We start from the raw sequence: 21950 nt of genomic DNA, 5'->3' as shown, positions 1-21950 counted from the left end.
TGTGGCGATCATTTCAAAATTGGAAGGCTCAGGGAAACCTATCTATAAAAATATGGCTTTACTGGAGGAGTTCAAACAAAAAATCAAGGAAGCACCAGGAGGTTTGAGAGAAAAAGTGTGTACAAAAAATGGAAAACGTTTTACAAAAGAACAAGGGCCTCAATGAACTGTGTGCAGCAGCAGATATTCTTGTGGAGAAATCCGGTGTAGTTTATGTAGAACATTCTTTTTCTACTTATAAACTGATTTTCACTGACAAGCTCCAAACTTTTTCTCTAGAACACTTAGAAAAAAAAATTATGGTTTATTTAATGACACTCGCAACTGCAGAGATTACATAATCAGCGTCGCCAATGTGTTGGAATTTTGTCCCACAGGAGTTCTTTTACATGCCAGAAAATCTACTGACATGAGCCTGTCGCATTTAAACACACTTAAATGCCTTCGACCTGGGCCGGGATCAACCTCGAGCACAGAAGGCCATCACTATACCGACTATGCTACCTAGGCCGACTAGAACACTTAGAGAAGGTTTTAGTAATTTATTGCTAAGCCAACTATGGTTTGTACAATTGAAACAAATTTTGTGTAGTTTTAAATGCGTTTAGATATATACATATATTTAAGTGACGGTACCAGTACCTTTGACAAAGTTTAATCTTTTATATAAACATACTTTGGACACTCAAGTACCGTTTCGTATAGTTTACAACTCTATGCATAGGTCTAATGTTGGTTTCTTTGCTTTTGTCAATAAATTTGCTAATTTGTTAAAATTGTACTAATTTTATAAATTTCTATAGCTTTTCCTATTCTGTACTTTTAGAGCTTATTTTATGTTTTTATTTATTTATTTATTTCTTCTTGTAACCACTACAGGTTGCCATTGACAAAGCGTACCATGATAGAATAAATATAGAGTAAATGCCTTGAGGCTTAGTGAAACATTGTTGTTAGAGTGAAAAATAACAATTTGAAATAGATTGAAACACATAATAATATACGAAGTAATGTCAAGAAGATGCGAATTAAAGTCATGGTCTATATGTATAATGCTTGAAAATAGCTATTGATCCTTTGAGTTGCAATTGTTAGATCTCTTAAAATATCTTTATGCAGGCCAAAAGATTTACAGAAGTCGACTAGGAACCAGGGTATGTTCCCACGGGCTCCTATCATTAGTCCCGTAATGACGAATTCTAGATGATATTTGTCCTTATAAAAATTGATGGAATTCATGTATATTCCTTTTTACCTTGTGTACTTCTTCTGGCTGATCTTCATGCTATTCGAATCTAGTGTAGGGTCTATGATGTAACCTAAGTGAGGTACTGAAAGAGCTTATTTTAGGCACCTAGAACAATGCCCTGAATAGAGACCTACGTACATTTTGAAAAGTGTTCAATGATGGTCCAAAAAGTATGAATGAAAGAGTCCTCTACCATTTTGTTCCTTTGCATAAAGGGTTCCCAGAAACAATTATTTTAATAATATTTGATCCCATTATCTTTTAAACACATTTATAAATATTTATAAACGTATAAACGTCTTTACATTATAATTCTTAGTTCCAATAAATATTTTACATAATGTCTCATGTTTACAGTTTAATGGAATTTTAATACTTTTATTATTAATAAATCACTTTAAGTAATGGATGGTTTGGCATTGCTGTTACTGAAATGTAAACGCATGCTTCACTCTAGGCCTGAGTACAGCAGGATGTAGGTGGCAGTGTGTTTTGCAGCCCATGCAGTAGTAAGTGGTTGTTGAAATCTTAGACAGATACAAGTTTCTTACGAGACAGATTGTATTTTTTTTTGTGCAAAATTATCATTATTTATTTCATTTATACTATTTATTTATATTTAAATGATACATTTATTTGTTTATTTATTTAAATGTAGTTTTCAACAGCGGACATATTTGGTAAAGTAATCTTTAATGAAACAAAGCAGTTTCTCATTTAATAACATTTTTCGTACTTACACTGAATATTATGACATCAGCTTAAAGTTTCTTTTTTATCCATTTCACAATACAAAATATATTTAATTATACAATAAAATATGGCTCTATCAGAGTGAAGGTATCAAAATGGTTTCTTAACTAAGGCATTATTTAGAATGAGTTACATTTCCATTGTTAAAGATTTTCAGATGAAGGAGCAAGTCTGTTTCTTCTTAAGAATTCAGTATTCAGATTTTTATTATACATGTATGTTAATTCTTGCGATTACAACATTCCAAGTTTTAGATATATATAACAACGTGGTGGTAGGCAGAAATGCAGCATGATAGAAAGAGATGAAGGCTTTCTGTTAATGTAAAGATACTGGAATAACATAATATGTATACAGTCCTCATACCCAGATGGAAAATGGTAAAAAATTGCTCTGAAAAGCATTTTAGTAATTGTACTTTTATTTTAATTAATAAATTTGTTATGTTTCAGCGCTGCATGAACTTGTTGGATGTTGGTGCTCGTGAGTCTCTGAGTGATGTTATCAGCAAAGTGTTGCGCAAAGTGGCAAATCAGCCAGAAGGCAAGGATGAAGATCTTGATGACACTCTGTTGACATGATCGGTTGTGGTACAGGAGTGGGAACTGATGAGAGACCTTAGTCACTTCCTTGTATGTCATGTTCTAGTATCAGGGGTGTTGAAAAAGGAGGTGCATTCTAGTATCATGTGGAATAGAGACTGGCATTATAATTTGTTAGAAATATTAAATCTGTGGCAGTGCCGTATATACAGGACATTACATCATGTAGATCAGTTCTTGCTGTGTAGATGTGAACGTTCTTCATGAGCAGGGGCACTTCTAAGTAATTCATCTTTGTCTATTTGATTTCAATGGATTTACATTCTTTGATATGATACCTAATATTCATGGTGTGCCTCTATCATCCTTCCATCATATCATGACGTAATATGATGCTGCTTCTTATAGTTCCTAATACTACTACTGTGAGTTCAGTGTGCATTACAAATTTGTCTTCTGCCCCCTCCCCACCCCTCCACCTTGAAATGTGTATTCATGAACCCAGTAGCTTACATAATCAGCTTTGGTTGTTGCCTGAACTTTTTCCATGTAATCTCACTACAGACATTTGATTAGTCAAGGCTGAATTCCTTGGAAGTGCCCCAAGAAATGTTGACTTGTGTCATATCAGAAAGTTGTATTATTTTTTGTTTGTTGCAGTCATTATTATTGTCTCTCGTGTAGTAGTCCCACTCCTATTGAACTGAAGAAGGTTGTTACGTATGTTTTCATACAAGAAATGTCACACTTTTCAACAGTTAATTTGAATTTTACAATGTAAAGGAAATGCAAAGAAAATTCCTCCTCTGTAAATGAATTGTACAGGCCAGGAGATTAGCAAGCAGATGTTTATCTAGTTCATTTTTAAAATCTAAACTTTATATGATAAGAAATTAATCAATTTCTCTTGAATTGAAACGTAAATAAATATGTACTTGGAAAAATACATTAAGTTACTGCACATGGACAAATTAGCTGAATTACAGTTTATTTTTATTTTAGTTTAAGTTAATGTTAATTTAATTTTTATTTTTATTAGTTGCAGAGCTATAATAAAGGCGGAATTTTAAGAACTGTAAATTTAAATAAAGTGAATAATATGTGTGCATACACATGTGTTTAAAGTGAAGTATCCTCTATTATATGCCATGAAGACCCACATGATAATGGCAGATTAAATTTCCCATCTTTGCATTAATGGCTATAGGAAATTGAGTCCTATGTGCTCATTGCCTTTACTCCTAGTACTAGTTCCTGTTAGAGGCTGTGTTGACCTCAGGGTCATAGTGCTGCCAGAAGGATTACACCAGTGGAGAAAATACATTAGAAATCGAACCAGCAGCTTTCAGTGCCATGCCTTAACCATGACTACCAACCACACCCATCTATCTATCAGAGGTGTCATAGCAGAGTCAACAATCTCCACTTTTTTAGATGTCCGTTTTATTGTTCCAATAGATTCTTTAGTGCCATTACTTTATGACAATGGGTGTTATTTGGTTCTAAACTTGCAAACTACCAAACTACCACTCGAAATTAAGTTTAAAATCTGTGTTTGCTGCAGAATTAACCCTTAAGCAGTCACACCTAACTTTGTAACATTAATGGCTGGTTTCACCAAGCTCCTTTAAATAGAATAAATGACTTGTCAACAAAGGGTCGTTTAATTTTAACGAGGTCTTTAAAAGTTGACTGTTTCACCAAGCTTTGTTTCTTTAAAATTAACATGCGTTCACTAACGTGGGAATTTCGTACTTTTATCTTGCATGTTTTATTTCTCATATGACCATGGCTTCGAAATCGCGAATTTCATTAGTTATATATCATCTCAGCTGACTTTTGTTAGTTTGGCATGAAGAAACAATGATAAACAGGTAAGAGACAGTAATTTTAAGAACATCTAGAAGTTCTTGATTCTTGGTATTCTTCCTAAATACAGTATGTTGTTATATCATAATTAAAAACAAAAACACAGATGTAATAACTTTAAAAAAGAAGAGATTTGGGTAACATAATGTGTTATATTATGAAAAAGAAATCAATAATTTTCCAAATGTAAATAGGAGAAGTGTAAAGCGGTTAAATGGTAACTTCAAAAGGAAATCTAAGAAAAATTTTGCAGACTGTAAGGTAGACAGCTTCAGAGTTCATGCCACAATTATATACATAGCTAGGGTGACCAGATTCACATCAGTAGAAAAGAGAACAGAAAGTATGAACTTAGAATTAAGCTTAGGCCTATATTATACTATAAATTACGTCAAATCTATTTTCTTACAAAATATTTACGGTACAGATTTAGGCTTGTATCATACTTAAAAGTATGTTAATATTACAAAATAATTATGATAAAAATAATAATAATTTTACATATGAAAGTCAAGGGAACTATAATTATTAAAGAGGACAGAAAATATCTATTTAGATTTAGGCTTAGGGCTATATTATACTTACCATTATGCCAATATCTATTTTATTGCAGCATACTTATGATACAACTTAATAATATAAAATTATTTTATAGTTAACTACATATGAAAATCAAGAGTACTATAATTATTATCAAAATACTATACATAAAAAGACTGCATAAAATGTGAATTTAATATTACTTTGTAAGGAAAGAGAATTATGATCGTTGGCAAAGAGTGTATTCCGTCGATGCTGCTGCCACCTACAGGCAAATTACTTGAAAAAAGTGTCAAATCAGATAATTTTGAAAATATCAGGCATACAAGTTACGAAAAGGAGGACATGTCCGACAAAAGAGGACGTCTGGTCACCCTATACATAGCATTCTTAGCAGTTGTTCTTAGGCCTAACTCAAGAATTGGAAACCGCCTCTTGCATAAATTTCATACTACTTTTCCACAATATTTCATGCAGATTTACGTCCCTGTAACAATTTTGCCCTGCTTCTGTGGCAGGATTCAGGAGAGGTGTCATTAAATTGAATTTTTAGGGGTATCCATTGTCTCCAAAGTAAACCTCTTTGTACTCTTTCCATTTCAAAAGGCAGCCTCCTCTTACATCTTTGGAATGTTGTGCTATTATGTACTGACCCTGGTCATCTATTTACAATTTCGGTAAAACTAACTAGCACTGAGGTAGTTCTGGTGATTTCAGAAGTGAAAATCGTTGAATTTGTAAGTTTTTTTTTTTTTTTTTTGGAGATTCAGTTGATCGTATATGCAAGGAATAACAAAAACCTAAATTAACCAAACCTAACCTGTCACAGCTTCGTATGTGCCTAGATCATATATACTAACAGATAGCTCTTTTATATAGGCTTTAGAGTTTGCAGTCGAGGCCGGCTTGATGTAGTTCAATAATCGTCAACAGATGGCACAATGACCAACACCATCACGAGACACGAACTCTGAACCGGTCTGGTCGGTCTAAATCGATTATTTCTTGCTTACGAGATATTCTCGTAAGCAACGGTATGTACTGTCGACAACTGATGACCATGGATAAATATTATTGGCCTATATGACCTTGGCAAGTTTGGAACGAGGGAGTTCTAATTATAGTTGTCACGTGGGCGAAGCGAAGAGATAAGATAAAGTACGCCTTTGTATTGAATAGAATACAATACAGAGTCTCGCGCAAAGCCAATCTACCTAGAATATGTAGACCATGTTATAAAGTTATCAGTCGGCTAAATTATGATTCGTTATCTCTTCTGTTTTTATATATTTGAGTAGTTTAATATCAAAGACGGACATCTGTCGTCTCCATAGTTTTGATCTAGAGGCACATTTTTGTTTCACAGTGTTCTTTGTAGTATTTTAAAACAATTTATTTTTATAAAAGTAGTGTTAGAATTTGTATGTAGTTTCACCATAACTGAAAAAAGCATGAAAAAATGTACAAGAATCCACATTATCTAAATTTCATCTGAAGGTCAGATGTCCGCCTTTGATATTAAGCTACTCATTTGTCGTGAATATTATTTATATTATCAACTGAGTGTGTAACATAATTTATCCGTTAATTGATATTTCACTAATGATAAATCTAAAGAACAATGGGAAATAAGGGACTAAACACTGAAAAATAAATAAAATAAGAGAATTTGACGTTCATAATTATAATGTTGTCGGAGTTTTGTTATACTTTACTTTGAATTATTTTAATTTGCACCACAAAAACGTATGAAAATTAATGTTAACATTACCTATTTAGTTATGATAGTAGTATATTGGAAAATTTGTGCATATAGCCTGATTACAATATATAAGTAATCCTATCCTAACCTAACCAATGGTAGTCTTGTTTATTTCATACATGTTCGTATAATTATACAAAAACAAGAATAATCTAGTTTGCAGCCTGTGATATTGTCTCGTTTACAGTATTATATAATATACATATTACGATATTTACTAGGTACTTTAACAATATATAGTTAATAATATTATAAAATATACAGGCCTAATCCATTACCAAGAAATAGCCCTTCCCTCACATGTTCAATACTGTTTACCTCAAAAGGCCTTCAAACCTTAAAAACTATTAGAAACTGGATTAAAATAGTCATGTTGATGTAGGCCTACAACATTACATTTTTTGTCACTACTCCTGATCCCATTCTAACAGTTTCAGGTTTTGTAATTTGTAACAATACTAACAATACTGATGGGTCATTCCATAGTCACACACGTAACATTTTCGAAGTAACTATGATCTTCACAGGATACTTAATCAAATACTTAGGAGTTCATGAAAGACACATCACTGTTTTTTAACGTAAGCATTCCAAAATATAAACAGAAAATCATAATGAAAAGGAATAATTAATAATGTAAAAAATATTAAATATTATATGGTGTGACACATGAACATTTTCTTGCCACTTAATTTATTACCAAAATGGAAAATGTTCATATTATTGTGCCAAATGTCATAAATGCATTTACTTGTTTTCGAAACAATTAAGACATTTGTGAAGTACATGTAACTGCTAAATCGCATACTTTAATAAAAATAACAGTGCCATTAACAAATAAAATATTACAAATTATATTGTGACACACGAACATTTCTGTCAAGTTGATTACTAATCTTTTCAAATGCATATAGAGATTTACCGTATACACTGTGCCTACAGTTCTTATTATACAAAGCAACACTTGATTACATTAAAGTACACTTTCAGATTTAAAATATCCACGGTTGTTTACAACTATATGTGGTGATATCTCCTGTGTAATGTCACGTAACAAATACATCAATATAGGCTATCCACTTTTTCTGCCATTTGTAGTACTTCCCTTTTTTTAACAACACAGACGCTTTAAATTCTTCGCCACCACAAGCTTTTGTAACTTCCTCTGCTTATCTGACGTCTTTTTTTAAATTGATTATTTAACGATGTTGTATCAACTACTAGGTTATTTAGCCTCGATGGGATTGATGATAGTGAAATGATATTTGGCGAGATGAGGTTGAGGATTCGCCATAGATTACATGACATTCGCCTTACAATTGGGGAAAACCTCGGAAAAACCTCAACCAGGTAACTTGCCCCAATCAGGATTTGAACCCGGGCCCACTCATTTCACGGTCAGATGTGCCTACCATTACTCCACAGCAGTGGACCGAACATGGGTTATGTACATTAATTCTTTTGACTTTCGGTTAGCTTTCTTAAGAATACGCATAAAGAAATGTAGTGTTTTCCAGGCTATCCTTGTAATATTAGTGACTTATTTCAACCAGTTTGTTACTAAAATATATACAGTACCTAAGTGTTTACTTGTGACACTGGTGATCCATTTAATTGGTATATGAGACGAATTTAATTTTGTGTTTTACAGAAGGATACATATTGATTTACTTTTGCTCACATTGATTTTAATTTTATTTGTTGTAGTCCAGTTTTCAATAACGTCAAGCTAGTTTTGCAAGGCGGTGATATAAGATTTATCACTAATTTTTTTCTATATATTATACAGTCATCCACGAATAACCTTGCCTGAGAAGTGACATTTCTATTCAAATCCTACAATAATTTTCACTAAATATTTTGCACCGAGAAGCTAGTATACATTTAATTTTACTTCTGAGACCAGTGAAATATATGCCAATTTTATTAGAAAGGTACATGTATAATTATCCAATAGCATGATATTATCTGCAATAAAAACTAAAGGGCATGAAAGAAAAGAAGAAAACATTAATGCTGTGGTTCTTAGAGTTCCATTAGAGTTACACGTTCATTGTCCACTGAAAGTTGTATTTCTCTATTGAAGTGTAAAAGAGAAACTCTCATAAATTATGTCAGAAACAAAGAAAGGCACCACCCAAATATGTGGGATAATTAATTTAATAATGTTATTACCGGAACTTGAAAAAAGCAATCATATGTAATGGGTGGGGAAAAAAATATTTTTTAATCGCGCTTCTATAGTTCGACAATGCTGACTATTCAGAGTATTCAGAGGAAAGAAGTGACTATAAATATAAAAAGGAACGATCCGCTACCTAAGCGAGCATACATTGTGAGATTAATGAATGACTGTATTTTGATATTTATTTTTTCAAAATTTTGGCCCCAAAATATTTTTATAAAACTAATCTAGAATTTAAGTTGTTTTAGCAATGATATTTTTACTTAAAACAAATGAAAATCGTTTGAGCCGGCAAATGCCGACAAATCCGCCATTGTTAGTCCAGCGCGCGCTATGCAGTATACAGTTGTATAGGGAAAGAATGGAATTTAAATGCGAAAAAATTCAGTGCTGCTGTATTCAGAACTGTTCACAGCGAACTGAAAAATGAGTACATTTGTTTTTTTCTGTGACAGGGTGAAAGAAATAAGGAAAAAGGAAAGAATACATATAGAACAGAATACATATAGAACGGGTTATAGGCCTTGGCAAGACATACAAAATCTTGCAATCAAAGCTTCACGTCAGTAAAATATGTATTTCTGGCAGAATAATTTTTGTGTGTTTTATGTTATGTAATTTCAGAAAATCAATCATGACCCCTTAACTACAATGGTCATAAATAAAGTTTAGGTTAGCCATATTATAATCAGTTTTTAAAATAAAATATTTGTGTGAAACCTCTTATTGTCGTTTTCTTTTTTAATACATCTTGGCACATGGTTGTGGTTGTAATTTTCAATGGAAGTTAAAATAACTGTTTAGTAGGTTAAGTATTAGGATCAGAATATTGAATGGAGTGAAACGAAGACAGTTTTCTGTGATCAGCTGATCACAATAAATCAATCTTAAGTATTAATATACAAAATCAAATACTTCTTTATGTGATAATTATATAGGTTATGATGTAGTGGGTATAGGTAAGGAGAGCTACATAATTTGAACAAATGTTGGTCTCTATTATAACCAATACTGACAATTATTCAAGTTTCAGTGAAGTTGAAAGATTTTCTTGGTTGGAAAATATACAAACTACCTACACAATTTACACAAAGTAAACAAAATTCATCATAAACAAAATTCGTTATCTCTAATTAGGCCTACTCTAAAATGACAGGAACAAAATATTCTTTGTAAAAATAATCTAATTTTGTCACCATTTCCTCAATGAACATTTCGTCTCTATGTCCATCACTAGCATGTCAACTGAAGTATAAACCACAAAACTACAATACTGTCGCCCAGTAACAAATAACTGTCCTTGCACCTGAAAATAGTGATTGTGATTTTTTTTTCAAAGCTACTCCATAGCTGTTTTCTTCCAGGTAAGATACAAATTTTGTAGAGATCTTCTCATGTGCATGACTTGGTACCCCTTTAAGTTCTAAAACCCTATCCTCTCCAATAAGTCCATCACAAGATGCAGCCAAATAGTGTTTTGTGGGATGAATAATAAGACCACATTTTTTTTAACAACGTGATCTGTAATTTCCGAATATCTCTGCCTTGCTAGATCTTCCATTTCGAGCCCCCATCTCATATTGTCTGAGCAGTAACTGTTTCCTTGGAATATAGCTTTTGCCAGGCTTTTCGGTGCTCTTGAATGACAGATTTTTCCGAAATTGCTGGCAGTCAATCGAAATTTTCGTTCTTTGAACCATAGAACCTGCGTTGACTGTTCTTTTGTTTTTTCTTCAATTTCTTTTCTTTGCTTATCAGAAACCACCACAAGCTCTTCAGCATACGAGGAACAAGGGTCGCTCCCATAATAATGGTCATGAACCACTCCATAGGCACTACCCTTTTCATTTTTCAGTCTGTAGAGAAATGTAAGTTTATGCCTGGAGCTCTTAATTAAACTTTCAACATAATGTTGATATCCTTGTTGGTTAATTCCCAATACATTTCTAACTTCACGGCATGATTCCTGGTAAACTTGTCCTAATGGCAAATTTTCTACTTTCATGGGACTTGATGGTTTAAGACGTTTGCTAGGTGGCTGATGGAATGTTTGCAGACTCTGCGTACAAGTCTCAAAACATGTAATTACACCACTTTTAGAGAAGTGTTCTAGGGCATAACTCACTGCAGCAATGTGTTTGCAGCTAGCTTTAGGGCCTGCTCCAGCAACACATCCACATTCAGCACCTAGAATTTCTCCCGATGTCCCTAACATTAGCTTGATACCATAGGTTTTGTGTATTCAGATTTAACACAACTACTTATGAATACTCCACTTGATCCTAAACAACATTTTATGTACATCACAAATTTTTCGATGAATAGTTTGTAGCCTGCATCACACAAAGACCTGTAGTTTGAGACAGGTGCTCCATCTATTTCTGACTTACGGAACACAAAGTAATCCATTAAATGGACATTTGTAGTTAGTATTTTGTCTTTATGGCTGGTTCCTAAATCTTGAAACAAGCTATCACTCGGAAACTGCAGAACTTCTGTTTCAGTTGCAGGTGCCGATGGCTGTATTTGCAGTTTTATGTAGGACTTTAACCTATAAGAGAGAGAGAAAATAAACAAAATATAGGCCTACGAGTATTTAGGATGTACAAAATTATTATAGGTGGAATTAATAATTAGAATAGGCTAAACAACGCGATAAATACATATGATTTTGTGGTGCACTGATATGCATTTAAGTGACGTGAAATGAAGAAAATAATTGCATAAAGAAACTGAAATTTCTTTACTTGGCTATATAATATACAATAATGAATTTATATATAACGTACATTACGTTGGGAATAAAATAATACATTATATTAGGCAAAATTACCTCTCTAATAATTCTTCCTTCCTTCCACTAGTTTTAGCGCCTCTCTTCTTTAATTCCTCTTTCAATTCCTTGACACTGAGGCGCTGTATATTGTCCATTATATGTTTGATGTCATAAATATATACAGATATGCTCTTATCCTATAGAAAAACTAAAATTATTAACTTATTTCTCTCCTGCGTACATGGTAGACAACATGAATAGCAGACGAAAAGCGGCCGAAAAAAAAGATGATCGACAAGCGCTTACCGGCTAGTACACTAGCGCTGTCTGCAGGGGAACTTTTGCAGAATACATCCCTATTGTTGCTAGGGAGGTATTGTATACTGAAAATTAAAAACAATTACATTTTGTACATCAAATGATGACAGATTATATATTGAACGCAAACAACATTACATCAGCCATGTACCAAAATGTCATCTATGTGTGTTGATGAATTTGGGTAAAACAAGCTTCTGTATGCTACAATTTAGCGACACATCAAAGTCTTATTGTAACATAACCTCACATTACAATGAGAAAGAAATTTGGAGGTGGCATGACGTAAAAAAATCATCCCACAGTCGTATTACTCTATGTACTGTTCAGGTACTCTGTCATCTAGTGTTTGTTATCGCAAGCTCATTTCTCGACACTAGCGCCCCATAGCGTCCGTTATTTTCCAGTTGCGTCCAAATTTAATATAAGCACAGTCTACTATATAGTAGACTGTGATATAAGCTTGGCTGATCTGTTTTATATATGATCTAGGGTATGTGCAAGGTGTATAATCAGTGTACAAAGAAAAATACCTCAGTGCTAAATTCGAGCCCCTACAGCCGAGGCTGCGCAGAAGTTTAGAGTACGGACAAATTGAAGCTTGCGTCCGTCGCCATGTTTTGGGGAAAGCGCCGGATAGCAGAAGGCTGTGTTATGCAGTGTTGAATGTTTAATTTGTATGTTTGTGTATCTTATAAATCAATCTGAATGGATAAATGAAAAAATTCTATTAACATTTAAAGCAACCATGTTATGGACATAATCAAGCGTACAGTAGTTACGTTAGTTTGACAAGAAACAAAAGAAGACTGGAACAATTTGATACTTTAACCAAAGACATTGTATAGTTATTTGATAACATATATAGCGAACAGAAATACAAATGCATATTGTAGAAATAGTTCAGATGAAAAGAAAATTATCAGTATTAACTATTATTAACAAAACACTGCCAGCTATGTAAGGCATTACATTAGGCCTATATTTTAAACACAGGTTTGCTTTCATGTGAACAAGAAACGAACAATTATTATTTATCTGCTTTCATTTCACATAATAGACACCTGTAAAATAAAAACAAGTACATAATGTTTAGTTTGAAATAGAAGTAGGCCTACCATACATTAATTTATTATCACAACTGTAGTAGGAAATAAACGTCACATGCATGAATCAGTCATATAGGCCTAATAGAACTGAGGTGTAGTTTACAGAACATCTTGCCTATTGGTTCATTATTATTATTATTATTATTATTATTATTATTATTATTATTATTGATTTCGTTAAATCTTGTCTTTGAACTTTTTTATGTAAAGTCGTGTTGTACTGGTAACTTTAAGCTATATGGTGACACCTGTTCTTTATGTAGTACTTTCTTTTAGTTGGCTATTTAACGACGCTGTATCAACTATTAGATTATTTAAAATTGATGGTATTGATGTTAGCAAGATGGTATTTCGAGAGATGAGGCCAAGGATTCGCTATAGATTACCTGACATTAGCCTTACGATTGAGGATATCGAAATAAAAACTCAACCAGGTAATCAGCCCAAGCGGGAATCGAACCCGCTCCCGAGCGCAACTTCGGATCGATAGGCCTTATTCGACTGAGCTACGCTTCTTCATGTAAGCCTAATTCTATGGTCAGTTTAATAAGTTTAAAATGTGATTCTCGGGGGGAATTTGGGAACCCATTTTCTAAAATATGTTCCTATAGTTGTAGAAAGATAGTACAAATGTTCTACTGTTATCATATTGTTTTTCACACTATGTAAGAGAGACCCTTGGATGGTAATCTGCCATATTCTCTCTCAACATCTGTATAATCGCTCTTTCATTTAAGCGACACATTTCTATAATCTCAAATGATGATATGATAAGATTCCGATTATTCTTTCGTTAAAGAAAAAAGAAAAGGGATTTGGTTTACTGCTAATATGTACGATAAATTGACCATATTTTCTTAATGTTAAGAACAAAGCGAGCAATGCAAACACATTTTCACAATATTGTCATTGAGAATGATGTAAGAATGAGGGAACTGCAATGAATGTCTGCAGTTGAAAGTTCTAAAGAGTGATATCGCCTCTGATTCTCAAAACATTGAGGATTAGGCCTATTATTAAAGTGCGTTATGTGTTTGTTTATTTATTTATTTTATTGGGTTATTTTACGACGCTGTATCAACATCTAGATTATTTAGCGTCTGAATGAGATGAAGGTGATAATGCCGGTGAAATGAGTCCGGGGTCCAGCACCGAAAGTTACCCAGCATTTGCTCGTATGTTATGTGTTTGGAAAATACCATTGAGTATATAGTCATCTTTTTAGCGGACATCCCCGTCTTTGTAATATAACTTAAATAAGTTATTTACGTATTTTCTAATGTATATAAAATAACATAAGTAAAAACATCCCATGTTTTCCGTCATTGGAAATATAAATAAACTAATAAGTCTATTTATGAGCAATATAAAGCTTTTATATTTAAAGCAATGCTTAGTTACAGTATTTATATTTATTTATTATACGTTAGAAAATACGTAAATAAGTTTAGTTATATTACAGTGCAGTTGGATGTCCGCTAAGAAAACGCCTATATACACAATGGTATTTTCTAAACTCGGAATGATTAATAGAAACAATCATTTGTGCTCCCCAAACATGGCGTCGCGCGAACCTGCGCGAGAGGTTTCAAATTTGTACCAGAGTCCGTGGATATTCAGAATACCGCAATCGTTTGAGCCGGCAAATGCCGACAAATCCGCCATTGTTAGTCCAGCGCGCGCTATGCAGTATACAGTTGTATAGGGAAAGAATGGAATTTAAATGCGAAAAAATTCAGTGCTGCTGTATTCAGAACTGTTCACAGCGAACTGAAAAATGAGTACATTTGTTTTTTTCTGTGACAGGGTGAAAGAAATAAGGAAAAAGGAAAGAAGTGACTATAAATATAAAAAGGAACGATCCGCTACCTAAGCGAGCATACATTGTGAGATTAATGAATGACTGTATTTTGATATTTATTTTTTCAAAATTTTGGCCCCAAAATATTTTTATAAAACTAATCTAGAATTTAAGTTGTTTTAGCAATGATATTTTTACTTAAAACAAATGAAAATCACGTACCAATTAGGATCAGTGTCAAACTTTTACTATCTTCCCCCTTTCAATCCAAGCATTTCTGAATTCAATCCTATTTCCTATTTGCAAGAATTACATAATATATTTGTGAAGTTCTGAATTCATTCTTGAGACAGGATTGTATTGTTTGGTTCGATTGGAAAATGCAAAGACCCCAGAAAGTACAAACGCTATTAAGGTTAGACTGATGTGAAATTTCAGTTTTCTAAACTATTCTAGGTAGATCTATGAAATTTTGTACTTTTAATTTGTAATTTTGAATTGTGTAAATTTAGGTTTTCAAAAATTACTATTTTGGCCGGAATTTTTGTCTACGTACGTGTCAGACCTTCAGAAACGAAACTTACTATACAATTTTCCTCATTATTTTACTAAAAAAATAATTAAAAATATTTAATGCACTAAAAGTGTAAAGACAGAAAAAAATCAACTCGAGCGTAAAAAAATTAATATTAAAAAATACCTCTTCTGGCTGATATGCATATATATAATCAGGCAGTACATCTCATTTGACGATATGTGTCAGAGGAAGGACAATTGTTTGTAAGCATCTGAAGTCTGACTAGTGGAATATGTAGCTAATCGGCGAAGTACGCATTGGAGGGGGAAAGAAACTTGCCACCCTATCCCATTATCTCCTGCCCTAGTTGTCTCATGAGTGATGCCTTATTGGTGATACTTATGAGGTTCAAACCTGCCTTCGGACAGTTGACTAAACAACAACAACAGCAAAAAACGAGTGCTAGGTATAATAGTAATAGTAAGTTTTGTTAATATTCAAAAACCTCTACAAAAATCATGCATGTAGTACAGAATCTGTAGAAAGAGTAGCATTTTTAGCAATGCAAAATTTACAGGAAATTAAAATGGAGAAAATTGACTTCAAAAGTTTGGGATAATAATAATAAACCAGGTCTCTGTCTTTTTTATTTTCTAGGCATTTTGAAACATATAGAACTAGCATATTATATACAGAACTTATCCTTATATACACTATCACGCAGTGCACACCTAACCTGCACTAGTAAATAAAGATGACTAAAAAAATTATATAATCTTATGAAAACACTATAATGGATAAATATTTACAAATCACTATGGACTGTAGACACTATTATAACACTAACAATAAAACTGTTAGAAACTTGCAAATATTTCTTGTATCACAAACAAAAACAAGCATAGAAAACACGTTGTTATGGCTACTAGCAACAAGTGGAATTTTCCTTTAGACAAGAGTTATGCTCTCCTTTGTAACTGAATATCTTTTGAAGGAAAGCAGCCTTTGAAGTAGGTCTAACACCTGTTGGATTCTATGAAGAAATATTTCGAGAAGTCGAGAAGCTACACTGGTTCAATCGGAAATCTAATATAATACATAATATATGAAATATAGCGTAATTTCCAAAATGGTCGCAGAATTCAGAGTGGAGGTCGTAGACGGAGAATTTAAATTAGGTGAGAGCCCGCAGCCTTTTAAAAATGTGACCCTAAACAGCTGATAGACCGGTCGTATGGCCATGAAAATTGGCAGAGGTCATCTTTAGATCATAAATTAATTTTTAAAGATAAAAACAACGAAACGATTTTTTTTACCAAAAATGGCAAACTCTCACATCAGTGTAACTTCTATATTTTTAAAGCTAAACTCACAAAATGTTTATCACTAGTATGTCTGGTTGATAATAAGAGATGTACAAAATTTCGTCTCTCTCTATGATAAGTGATTTGCATTTTATTAATAACTTAATTATATAGTGTATTGCTTAATGAAAAAAGTCCCTTGCGTCACAATTTATATTATTTTTAATTGATATTCACTTTTAAGATTCTTTATATACATTGGAACAAACATTACTATTGGAATTTTCTGTACAGCGAATGGGTAAATTACTAGGAATTTTTATGACTATTAATTTTATTTCTATAATAAAAATTCTAGTAATTTATTGATTAATTTCACAGCAAAACCTTATAGTAAGCTTTTATTCCATGTGTGTAAGGAGCCATATAAGTGAAAATCACTTAAGCATAATGTCAATTGTAGTGCAAGCGCCTTTTTATTTAAAGCGGTTCAATATTTTAATAAAATAATTAAGAAAATACAGACCACGTATCATAGGCAGATGCAATTTTGTACGCTTGTCACTATTAAGCAGATATACCAGTGATCAAAATTTGGTGAATCTAGCTTCGTAAGTATGGTAGTTATTGATTTCACTGTTGTGAACTCTTAAAACTAATGAACTTCGAGAAATTTCAGTATAGTGTCCCCTTATATGCGGAAGCCAGAGAGTTTGCACGAGGAATTCAGTTGGAAATGTTTAGATTTATTGTTATTTTATTTGCAACATTGTTGTTTTCATTTGTTACTTGTAATTTATTAAGTTCATGCTGCTGTAATACCTATAACTGTGATGTTTATGAAGAAGTATATTGAACACTTAAATGTTTATTTATGCTGTAATAATTATTAAATGAAGATTTTATACATTAGTATGTTGCCTGACAATAATGTTCTATAATGTAAGAAGATCCTTTAGACGTTTTTGCCCTTCAAATTAAAAATATCTGAGTTTTACTTTAAATATTCCTATCCCTAGCGTGTTGAAAAGGACAAACAATGGCGGCCGACTCGGTGATTGCGCTACTCTGGATATCCACGGACTCCGATTTGTACAGACCACCGCCGTCTGGATTGTAATATACTGCCTGCTCTATGACGTCCATTTTGCGTATACAGTCTGCTGAAAAATCTCCGCTAGATGGCAGGTCATACAACACCATACGTAACATTAGTTATAATGGAAATTTAAACGCACTCTGCTTAATAAACATAATTATTCTCAAGTTTTCCTTTAATTAAACTAGATAATATGTGTAAATGTATACCAGAGATAAAAGCTTACCTGGCAAAAATGATGTCCATCCCTTCAAGTCACAACTTCAGAATTTTCCTGGACTGAGGCTTTGAATAGCACACCGGTCGAAATGCAAGCTGTGTTTCTTTCCTTCCAATATTTGCTAGTAGTGGTCGTACAAACTTTGTTATTATAATGTGGCTAATCATCTGTTGATGATTTGGCATACTGCAATTCAATAATGCGCATTCTGAAAGAGGAGAATGCGCAAATGTGCGAATTGTTTTTGTTAATTGAGAAGACTTAGTACAATACGGTACTGCGGCTTCAACGAACTCCTGCAAATGTTTTATTAAGGCAACAAAAGTCGATTTTGGGTATCTAAGCCCTCCTCTGTCTTGGTGATGGATAATTTCATTTAATGGCGTCGACGTTTTAGGCATAGATATATTCCTAATACAACAATCACAACTTACTTTCTCCTCAATTACGCGTATTAAATATCCGCAAATCAAAGCTTGGGAGACAGTTTCTAAATTAATGTCTACTCTGTCATTTGGTACTGTAAGTTTGTCCAAAAGAATCAAAACATGATCAGGAAGAACAAGGTCATTTTCGGTACCGGTATCAGTGATACTATTGCCACCAGTTGGAAAGGTTTCTCCACAATATGCATTATCTCCAGTGACATTGGCTGCTTTGGAAGGTATCATAAGACCAGACTTCAATATTCTTTTGATAGCATATGCCGCTGTACGTGCATCTGTTATATCGTTACTACCACCTCCCATTCTAACGGTGCTAAAAAGAGCCTCTACTGGATCTCCAGAAAATCTTCTTGTGAGGACGTAGAAAAATCCATTTTTCAAAAGATGTATAATACAATGAACTGTAGAGTTCACAGTGAACAGAAGTGCCTCTGTCGTCTCTTTGGTTAGCCCTTTCAATTTAGCCCGTTTCGATTCAGCCTGAATCCTTGTTATATATCCAACGAAGTATTCCTGTAGCCACTGCAGTCTTTCATCAGCTACAGAATAAAACTGCATGGAATTCGGGTCGCATTGTCTCATATGCTGTGTTCTGTCACTTACGTCATGCACAGTGAAAAATTTATATATACACTTCATGAAATGTACAGATGGGCCAGCTTCTGAGAAGTCTCCATTGGTATTGATACGGGCATTGTTACTCTTCATGAATTCAACTGTGGCAGTGACTGCAGGAGAGAAAACTTGTACAGCCGTTAATACATTCATTTTTTCGAAGTTTGTAGGTTCAATGTTTTTTTTGGTTAAGTATCGAACGGGCTTCACTGTCAACTTCGCTTGCAGACGATATATTTCCTTCAAATATTTGGAACTTATTAGTCCATCACCGTCAGCCATATCCCTGTCTAGGAATTGAGACCTAATGTTCTTAATCAAATGACAGTAATCAAAACTTAGAAACAGCAGACGTTGAGGATCACAAGGGTGTAGAACACTAAATTTCAGATCTCCATTTCCAAACTGTCGAAACATTGAGACATTTGTTTTATGGTTGTCTGTCACAATTCTCAGTACATAGAATCCACAGTCTTCTACTGCTTTGATTACTTGATTAAACAATTGATACAACTCTTGACCCTGTAAACCTTTAACAAGATAATAAGCTGCTGGTATTGTGAATCTTTTTGAGAGGCCATTCACCACAAAACAAAGTAATTTATTTGCCAACGTTGGATATTTTCCTAAGCATTCATCATATATACCCTCTGCATTAACTATTCCGAAGAACTTGTCACTTGTTCTATCGTAAAGAAGCCGTTCCTTTATTGCCATTTATTCGGCGATAATTGAAACAATCTTTTCCATGGGTTCCAGGTTTTCACATTCTATTTGGAGTCTGCTCTTTACCAATGGAGAAATCCCAACATCACAATCAACATTCCCTATGTATCTGTCCAATGTGCTTCGGGAAGGGGCTGATATTAATTTGGACACTCGCGCTTGATCATAACCCTTGGGTGACACTAGTCTCCATGCTAGACAGTAACGGATACTTAATTCTGACCATTCAGGCCTTTTCTTGCCAAAATTATTTATTTGGTCAAGTAAATATACAGCTTTTTTATTTTTTTTCTTCAGCTAATTCTTTTATAACCGTTAGTTGATCTAATTCTTGATGATGCATTTTTTTTCAATTCAATTTTCATAGCTGCCATGTTTTTCTCTAGTCTATAAATTTTAGATCGGCGCCTATTAATTTCCCTTCTTGAGCATGCAGAACTGTTATCATCTTTGAGATTAACTTGAACTCCTATCTCACACTTGTATTCAATTTCATCACAAGTTTCTGTGTGGAATTTATTTGACCCATCTGAAAAAAAAAAGAACTTTCTTCTAGCAACAATACTAAGATAAAAAATTCAAGCAAATATTAAAAATTTGTTCTTAATTAAGTACTTTCCAGAATTCCCGCAAAGTTCTACCTCACTTTCCTTTTTCACTGAAGTGGTTCTTTTCTTACGAGGTGTAATCTTCCGAGATTGCAGATAACTGGGGTAAGCTGGGAAAATGCTTGGTATAACATCAGGCTTTAAACTTTTTTCTTGCAGTTCTCTCTATAGTCTTCTGAACGAAAATGGAGACTACACACACGTGAGTAATCGGTTGGAACCCACCTGCTACTTTTACAGGCACCTTGTCTGGATATAGACGCCAGCCACTTTTCTCTAAGTTCTTTTGCTGAGGGAATTTCGTGATATTTTATTCCTTTTGAATGTGAACTTCCTTGTCTAGATTTACAAAGGGGAACACAACAATTCACCATTTTAAACATGAACACAGCACCTAATTCATGTCGAAAATGAATATCACGTTTCGCAATAATTTATGACTTTGCACAAACTTTATATACACAAATTAGAGCACAGACAATCAATATTTTCATCATTACTGACTTAAACGAGTATTTAGCTTAGTTAGATGTAATAATTAATCATACAATCACTAACAATCGCCTCAACACTTTAACACCTGCAGATTAGAAATGATGCGGTATGGTGCAGTCACAGTCGCGCTCTAGCGGCAAATTCTAGAAACATTGCTATACGGCGTTTCCAATGTTAAATTTTACCATAGAGCAGGCAGTATATTACAATCCAGACGGCGGTGGTACAGACACCAGCGCCAGTTGTGTGTCTAGATATATAACTACAACGTCTTTGGCTACATTAGTCACAATTTCTCTATGTGGAGCTTTGCATATGAAGTTGTTCGAATACAGAATGACAAATAGGATCTTGTATTGCAGGATCTTTCGGCCATATTACTACCAGGGGCCTGTTTCTCAAAAATACTAGTTTAGTAGTTCACCAGTTACTAGTTACCAGAGTATATTTCACCAGCTCTAGGAGATTCTGTTTCTCAAACTATTTCACCAGTCTAGTAACTTGTGACAATTTTTCACTAGTCAGCTGATTGAGTTCATTTGTTTATACCCATTGGTAGGTATTGTTATTTGAGGTTAGGAGGCTAAGTTGTTTGTGTTTTGGTTCTTACTTCTCTCTTCTCTTGAAATTCCATCAATTGAAAGCAAATTAACTATACTCAATATGATTAATGACTGAAAGGATATATCATTCGGTGCGTTTTCAAGCATAATAACAAAAACGACTGGCTAAAGTAAACGACTGGACAAAAAAATTTGTAATAAGTGAGGCTATGGAACTGATACTTAAGAACAAAGATTATGCATACGTTAGGGACACTTATTGGCCCAACATTAAGAAAGCAACTTTGACGAGTACCAATTCAAGTTCACAGTATCATAATATGAACACATTATGTAGCAAGTGAGTCTACTGGCGACATGGATGCCACTTATGACTTGAAAAAAATCGCTATTTTTTTTTTTTTTTTTTTTTTTTCAGTTTTACGTTTGATCTATTCATAAATTAGTGTCGTT

The 21950-nt window shown here is 33.5% G+C and overlaps 1 protein-coding gene and 1 long non-coding RNA gene across 2 annotated transcripts in view; one reads left to right on the top strand and one right to left on the bottom strand.

The window, feature by feature from the left end:
* l(3)80Fj (lethal (3) 80Fj) overlaps window positions 1-3654 on the top strand; it is a 499933-nt gene extending 496279 nt beyond the window's left edge. Inside the window, exon 41 of the mRNA XM_069845727.1 lies at window positions 2455-3654. Within this exon, the coding sequence (XP_069701828.1) occupies window positions 2455-2583 (129 nt within the window). The 3' untranslated portion in view covers window positions 2584-3654. The remainder of the gene's footprint in view (window positions 1-2454) is intronic.
* Window positions 3655-9792: 6138 nt separating this feature from the next.
* LOC138713559 (uncharacterized) lies at window positions 9793-12255 on the bottom strand. The gene is made up of 2 exons (XR_011335915.1): window positions 11734-12255; window positions 9793-11451 (listed from the first exon to the last, which is right to left on the bottom strand). It is a non-coding gene; the product is annotated as an uncharacterized lncRNA (long non-coding RNA).
* Window positions 12256-21950: the final 9695 nt, after the last annotated feature.

The sequence above is a fragment of the Periplaneta americana genome, chromosome 14 (assembly GCF_040183065.1).
Source record: "Periplaneta americana isolate PAMFEO1 chromosome 14, P.americana_PAMFEO1_priV1, whole genome shotgun sequence".
NCBI lineage: Eukaryota > Metazoa > Arthropoda > Insecta > Blattodea > Blattidae > Periplaneta > Periplaneta americana.
Note: the sequence above shows the minus strand (reverse complement) of the source record. Positions and strands in the feature narration are given on the sequence as shown.